The sequence below is a fragment of the Nicotiana sylvestris genome, chromosome 5 (genome assembly GCF_000393655.2).
Source record: "Nicotiana sylvestris chromosome 5, ASM39365v2, whole genome shotgun sequence".
NCBI classification, from domain to species: Eukaryota; Viridiplantae; Streptophyta; class Magnoliopsida; order Solanales; family Solanaceae; genus Nicotiana; species Nicotiana sylvestris.
In genome coordinates this window covers 58507920-58515751 of record NC_091061.1, presented here as the reverse complement: position 1 = coordinate 58515751, position 7832 = coordinate 58507920, and the positions used below count along the sequence as shown (strand labels likewise).

The 7832-nt window shown below is 38.8% G+C and overlaps 1 protein-coding gene across 1 annotated transcript; it reads right to left on the bottom strand.

Annotated features, from left to right (window-relative positions):
- Positions 1–3521: 3521 nt before the first annotated feature.
- LOC138868701 (uncharacterized) lies at positions 3522–4600 on the bottom strand. The gene is made up of 3 exons (XM_070146269.1): positions 4529–4600; positions 4033–4426; positions 3522–3961 (listed from the first exon to the last, which is right to left on the bottom strand). The coding sequence occupies exons 1-3, from the start codon at positions 4598–4600 to the stop codon at positions 3522–3524; spliced, it is 906 nt and encodes a 301-aa protein (XP_070002370.1).
- Between the last annotated feature and the right edge of the window lie 3232 nt (positions 4601–7832).

The window sequence follows — 7832 nt, the reverse complement described above, 5'->3', positions numbered from 1 at the left end:
AGTCCTGAGTTGAGACGTGGCAATAGCTTCCACCACTTGCTTTCCTTTGCTTTGGCTACTAGTGCCAGCCTCACTTCTATTTCTCATCTTAGGTGGAGGTGCAGATGAGGTTGATTTACCCTTAGATGGTGCCTCAGCCTTAGGTGAGGCGTTTGCCGGAGGTGGGGCATTTGTGAGGCTTAGGGGGCACCATATTAAGCAATATGTCAACACACCAAACATCAATTCATTAGAAAATAGGTCTACACAAACATGGAGCAATGATCCCACACTTAAAGATTCAACATATACTAATCGAACGAATAATAGGTTACTCAGACTTCACGTTCAACAAGAACGCGCATTAGCATGTAACACTGGTACTAAAAGGAGCTTTTAGAAATTGCAGTCACACTTTATTAGCCTACCCGTCACCCCACACTTAAATTACAAGCATATTTTGATCACATAACACAATTAAATCCATACTAGAAACTTGACTCCAATTAGGAAAAAATCGCCTTTGAGGCAATATAGCAAATACTTGGCAAGCATAATTGTGTGTGATTGTCTTCATGGCTGAGAGGTTGCATCAATCATCCTAATTGTCTTGGGATTCGAGTGCAGAACACTTAACAATAACAATAACAGCCAATAGGGTGAAAGGGGTTGCAAACAATTTCACGACAATGTACCGTTAATGTCCCACAAAAGCATGAACACGAATAACTACCAAAAGGTGAAAAAAGCAATGGTAGGGGAGATCATACCTAGGTGAGAGAGAGACAATGAGACAAACGGCGTTCTGGTGATGATTATGTGCGTGCATGTAGTGGTTGTGTTGGTAAGTTAGTGTGTGTGAATTTTTAGGAAGAGATTGGAGAGGAGAAGAGATGTTTGTTTTTTTCATTGGGGGGGGGGATTTGCAAATATGAGTGTGCGTGTGTTAGGTTTGTGGGGTGAATTGGGGTGGGATGATTTATAATGGAATAAGGGAGGAAAAAATAATTAGAGGAAGAAAATTTACCCGCTGTTGCGTGATGGGGGTGCAAGGGAAGAGGCACACGAGGCACCCTAGAATGCAAGTAGAGGGGCAGTCGAAGTGAGATCCACCGCCAGGCCTAGGTGGTTGATCACGTCGAAGTCATGCCCCTATAAGGGATACAAAACGGTCGATTACAATAATAATTACCCAATGCGAGTCGGGGTCGAACCTTAGGGAGTTTAATAAGGGTGTTATGGTAAACACTTATGTGAGCAACTTGATGTAGCTTAGATTAACTTCCAAAAAACAGTGGTGTGTCAATTCTACTAATGAAACTAGGATGCTTTTATGAAGTAAACTACAAACACGCAATAAGAAAGATATTTAAGAAGTTATAACAGGCGGAGAAATGTCTAGGGTTGTATTCTTAACCTAGGTGTAAACTTAATGGGCAAGGAAAATTATGTTTGCTTGATAGATGGGGTTGTTGTGACTCTGAATACTCAAGTACTCAGTCAATATCTTTCGATTAAGAAGTAATTATGCCCAATTTAGCTTTCTCAGGTCCAAATGGGTAGCTATAAGTGCAATTGAATATGAGCCCAAGTTTGGTTATCACTATCTATAGTTCAAATCCGTTAATTAAGCTAATCAATAACTCAATTAGTTCAATTTCTTGTTTGCCAAGTTTTCCTAGACTAAGTTCCTCTTTCTCAAGTAAAAACAAGGTCAGAAAAGGCATGATTCAATGTTTGCAACCATCAATTCTAACTTTAAAGCCTAAACAAGGCTAAATAATACTAACTCCATCAATAACAAATGTAATATTAATAACTCATAAGATTTACATACTAGAGTTGGATCATAACCCTAGATAAAAGTCTAGCTACTCATAGTAAAAGACATAAAAAGATGAAAATAAGAAGAAATCAAAGACATAAAAAAGAAGAAGAGTAGAATATCTTCTGCAATTTTAGCTCACACTTGCTCAAAATAGCTAAAAGTAACTAACTCCTAGCTGCTATAGTGAAAAGTTGCTCTAAAAAAAGTCATAAAGTTCTATTCTTTGGGCTCCCAAAATCTCTGACAAAAATGCCCTTCAGAGGGTTCTGCGGCCATATATCAGCTTTTGCGATCTGCACTTTGCTGGATTGACATTGCTTGTGCTTTTAGTAGGAGAAGTTCTACGGTTGAATTTCAGCTTTTGTGGTTGCACATAAGCTTTTGCGGCCACACTTTAAGTTCTACGCACCACATTTGAGAAGGCTTCTGAATTTTCCAACTGCTCACTCTCTGATCTTTCAAACGTGTTAGTACGAACCTGTTTTGCAGACCAAGTGCAATCACATATTTTCTTATGTGGACTGCACTATCGCCTAAAGTTCCTGAAGCTTCAGTTCTTCTTCTGCGGCTACAATTCCTTTTTTGCGGACCATAATTGCTTTTGCGGCCGCAGTTAAAATTTTGCAAACCATACTTTTATCAACACTTCTCCTCTTCACCAAATTTGGCTAAAATATCTTCTTTTTGACTCAATTTTATTCATTAAACTTATACTTTCCAGCACACCTACAACTCAACCATTTTCATTAGATTAGGTTACAAAAATAAGTACTTTTGGACTAGCAATAAGGCACTAATAAGTATTTAAAATCCACACTTATCAGGCATATTGGCCTAAGCGATGTGAGCTGATTGGCCAAGCAGTGACCTCACCTAGCAAATTGGGACGCCTAACCTTGTGTCCCTTTGCATGTTTTTATGATCATTTGCCATTCATTCCACGTGCCTTTTTCCCGAGTTTCAACTCCTAACCACTTCGTCATGCTATCAACTACAAGACCTGTTAAAAGAATTCACACCAAGCCAACTCGTTAGACCACCTAAACTTAAATCAAAACTAAATTTAACTATATCTACTCCAAGAATTGGGTTTTCTCCTAACTAGCACCTTGTCACGTCACAACACGATGAATATAGCACAACCCTGGGTTGCCTCCCAAGAAGCGCTTGATTTAACGTCGTAGCGCAGATTCCTTCTTGTCAAGGTTCCTTCAAGTACATGGTTGAGATCGCTCGTTCTTCCTCAATGACGCCTTGATAGTGCTTCAATCTCTTCCCATTGTCACTAAACCTATTAGTTCCAACCTCCGATTCAACATCCACTACTCTCGAAGGGAATGCCTCTACTACACGAAACGGTCCTAACCATCTCGATTTCAATTTGCATGGAGAAAATCTCAATCTCGAATTGTACAACAACACCATGTCTCCAGAACTAAAGTTAAAGCTCAAGAATGTTCTTATCATGCATCATATTCGTTCTCTCTTTGACAACCTTGTGCTTTTAAATGAGTGATAACGGAATTCATCAAGTTCATTCAACTCCGTAACCCTACTCGTTCCAACAACTTCAATATCAAGATTCAATTGTCTCAACACTCACAAAGCTCTATGCTCCAATTCTACTAGCAAGTGACATGCCTTTTTGAATACCAATTTATTCGGTGACATGCCTATCGGGGTCTTGAATGGAGTGCAGTAAGCCTAGAGTACATTAGCCAACTTCCTTTCCCAATCCATTCTTGTAGAATTTACTGTTTTTATTAACACACTCTTTATCTCTCTGTTCGATAGCTCCACTTGTCCACTTGTTTGGGGAGATACGGATTGCCCACCTTACGGTGAATGCCATATTTTCTACCAGCTTAGTGAAGGCTCGGTTGCATAGGTGAGTGCCATTTTCACTAATTTTTTCCCTTGGATTACCAAAACGGATGAAAATGTTCCTTCTCAAAAAGCCCATAACCCCTTTTGTAGCATTCGTAGGGAGTGACACAGCTTCCATCCATTTAGAGACATAGTCCACTACAACAAGGATATACTTGTTACAATATGAGCTAACAAACGGCTCCATGAAATCTTTTTCCCACACATCAAACACCTCAATTTCCTGAATTGGATTCATAGGAATCTCATGTTGACGAGAAATATTTCCTGTCCTTTGGAACTCATCACAACTTTTTACCTAAAATGTGCATCCTTGAATAAGTTCGGCCAGTAAATACCCAACTCCAACACCTTTATAGCCGTTCTTACTCCTCCAAAGTGGCCACTATATGGGTATGTGTGAGAAGCCTTCAAAATAGAAGATTGCTCTATCCCGGGGATACATCTTCGGATTATCCGCACATATTCTAAACAGATATGGCTCATCCCAAAAATATATTTGACAGAGAACATTTTCTTTGGCACAGAAGACAAGTCATAGGGAACAATACCACTTGTCAAGTAGTTTGTAATATCTGCATACCATCGCGTCTCCTCAAGACTTGCTGCTAGAAGTTGTTCATGCGAGAATGTTTCCACTATCTCCTCTACTTTAACCTTTTTTTCATCTCCTTCATGTTTGGATAGGTGATCAACCACTTGGTTCTCCGTTCCCGTAAGGTCACAGATTTCCTAGTCAAATTCTTGTAGTAGTACCTATCGAATCACGCGTGGCTTGGACTCCTTCTTTTCAATCAAGTACTTGAGAGAATCATGGTTAGCATAAACAATTACCTTTGAGCCTATCAGGTATGATCGGATCTTGTCAAATGCGAACACCACTACCAACATCTCTTTTTCAGTCATAGTGTAGTTGAGTTGGGCTCCTTTTAAGGTTCTACTTGCATAGTGGATTGGGTGCATGACCTTATCTTTTCATTTCTCTATCACTGCTTCCACATCATAATTACTTACATCACTCATCAGCTCAAATGGTGGTTCCTAGTCCGGAGCAATGACGATAGACACAACCACTAGCTTTATCTTTAGATACTAATTCATTCTGCAATCTTCAAAAGCCATAAAAGAGTGATCTTTTTCAGGAAGTTTACATAACGGGTTAGAAATTTTAGACAAATCTGTAATGAATCTCCTATAGAAATCGGCATAACCAAGGAAGCTCCTTACTTCCTTTATCGAGGTAGGTGATGGAAATTTTTCAATCACATCCACCTTGTCCCGGCCAACCTCTATACCTTTCTTTGAAACTTGGTGCCCCAAGACTATACCTTCCTGTACCATAAAATGGCACCTTTCCCAATTCTGTACCAAATTTGTCTCCATGCACCTTTCTAACACTCTTTTCAAATTCCTTAAGAATTTATCAAGTGCATTACCCACCATTGAGAAATCATCCATGAAAACTTTCATAATATCATCTACCATATCAGTAAAAACAACCATCATGCACTTTTGAAATATGGAGGGTGCATTATATAGGCCAAACGACATCTGCCAAAAAGCATAAATACCATATGGGCAAGTGAATAACGTTTTCTCTATATCTTCGGGGGCAAAGGGGATCTAGTTGTACCCCGAGTACACATCTAGGAAGAAGAAGTGGGATTTCCCGGCCAATCTATCTAACATCTGATCAATGAATGTCAAGGGAAAATGGTCTTTTCGGGTGACTTTATTTAGTATTCTGTAGTCCACACAGTTTCGCCAACCCATGACTGTTCTAGTTGATATCAACTAATTGTTCTCGTTTTATACCACAGTCATGTCACCTTTCTTTGGGATACATTGAACTGTATTAACCCAGTTGCTATCTAAGATGGGGAAAATGATTTCGACATCTAACCATTTGATCACCTCTTTATTCACTACTTCCTTCATGTTTGGGTTTAACCTTCTTTGATGTTCTCGGGAAGATTTGTGTTCATCTTCTAGTAGAATCTTATGAATATAAAAAGGTGGGCTAATAACATTTATGTCAGTAATAGTCCACCCAATATTAGTCATGCACTCCTTCAGAACCTACAAAAGTTGTTCTACCTGCATATCTAAGGGTCCAAACTGAGGTTTCCTCCACCAGAATCCTTGGTCTTCAAGGGCCAAGACCCACTTTGCCCAGTTTTCACTGTCTACCTAATCTAGGTTCATTATGCATGCTTCGAATGGATCTCTAGAATGAAGAGTCTCATCCTTCTCTTGTAAAATCGCATCAACTCTTCCATTAATGAACAATTAGCGAACTCACTAGGCCTCCTCATAGATTGCTGCATATTGAATATGATCTCTTCATAGCTCCAGTCTCACAATCTATCAAAGCTCTTCCAGTGGCTAAGAATGGCCTTCCCAAAATTATGGGAATCTCTTCATTGACCTAGCAATCAAGAATGACGAAATTGGCGGGAAACATAAACTTTCCCACTTGTACTAGTACATCATCAAGGATTCTTGTTGACCTCTTAACTATTCGATCGACCAATTGCAATAACATGGAAATTGGTCTAGCTCTACCAATTATCAGTTTCGTATAAATGGCCAAAGGAGTTAAGTTTATACTCGCTCCCAAATGCACAATACCTTAACAAAAGCATAACTTCTAATTATGCATGGGATTGTGAAGTTTCCTGGATTAGACAACTTTTGAGCCATAGGCTTTGTCATCACAACTCTACAGGTTTGGGCCAGAGTCATAGTAGAGAGGTCCTGGAAGTCAAACTTTCTAGACATCAAGTCTTTCATCATCCTTGCATATCTTGTCATTTCCCTAAAGGCATCTTCATGGTAATATTGATAAGTGTGGTTTTAACCACTTATTAGTGCCTTCTTGCTATAGTTTTTACTCCGAAAGTAATGATTTTTATATCTGAATCTAATGGAAATGGTTGAATTGTAGGTGTCCTAGAAAAATTAAGCTCAATAAAGAAAAATGACTCAAAAAGGAGATGTTCTAGACAAGTTCAGCAAAGAGGAGAAACACTAAGAAAAGTGCAGTCCGCAGAATTCCATCTGCGGCTGCAAATGCAGGTGCGGTCTATAGAAGATGAAATATGATCACAGAAAGAGAACTGAAGCTTTAGGGATTTTTGGCAGAAGCGCGGTCCACAAACTAAAATATGTGGTTGCACTTGGTCCGTAAAACAGTTTCGCACTAACAAGCTTGAAAGATCAGAGAATGTACAATCAAACAAGTCTGAATCCTCCTCAAATGTGGCCCGCAGAAATTCAAGTGTGGCCGTAGAAGCTGAAGTGCGGCCGTAAAAGCTAATGTGTGAACACTGAACTCCTCCTACTGAAAACACAACATTATCAACCTAGCTGAAGTGCAGACCGCAGAAGCTGAAGTGCGGTCGCAGAATCCTCTGAAGGGAATTTGACTATTTCACTTTGTTCTTACTCGAGAAAAAGGAATTTAGTCTTGGAAAACTTGGCTAGCAAGAAATTGAACTAGTTGAAGTATTGATTAGTTTAATTAAAGGATTTGAACTAGAGATAGGGATCATCAAACTTGGACTCATATGCAATTGCATTTATTGATACCCACTTGGACTTGAGAGAGCTAATTTGGCATAATCATTCTTTAACCGAGAGGTATTAAGTGAGTGCTTGAGTATTGACAGTCATAACAACCCTGATCTACCAAGAAAGCATAAATTTACTCTACCCATTAGGTTTATACCCAGGTTAAGGTTACAACCCTAGGATTTTCTCTATTTGATAAAACCTCAAAAATATTTCAATTATTACTTATTTGCTAGTTTAGTCAAAATCCTTAGTAGTTTAATTTAGCAAAATTGATACACACTTTTATTTGGAAGTTAAATTTGTTATTTCGAGTTTCTCTCTTAAGTATTTACCTTAACACTCATTCTAAACTCTGTCTGGATTCGATCCCAACTCGCTTTGTGTTTTATTGTAATGATCGTTTCATATTCCCTTAATTGGAGTATGAATTGGACATGATCAATTTTGTGCGCCCTTGTTTAGGGAGTTTACGGTGTTAGCTATATACTTGAGTTTGTTTCTTGAGTATCTTTTTTTGTTTTCATGATTCTAACTTGTTGAAGTGATTGCAGGTTTCAGATGC

What these genes read in the sequence shown, in the direction of transcription:
- LOC138868701 (XM_070146269.1), bottom strand. Translation starts at nt 4,600, where the DNA reads ATGACTGAAAAAGAGATGTTGGTAGTGGTGTTCGCATTTGACAAGATC. An exon ending in CATACCTGATAGGCTCAAAG is followed by an intron (nt 4,427 to 4,528) that starts GTAATTGTTTAT and finishes GAATTTGACTAG; the next exon opens with GAAATCTGTGACCTTACGGG. An exon ending in TATAAAGGTGTTGGAGTTGG is followed by an intron (nt 3,962 to 4,032) that starts GTATTTACTGGC and finishes TCCAAAGGACAG; the next exon opens with GAAATATTTCTCGTCAACAT.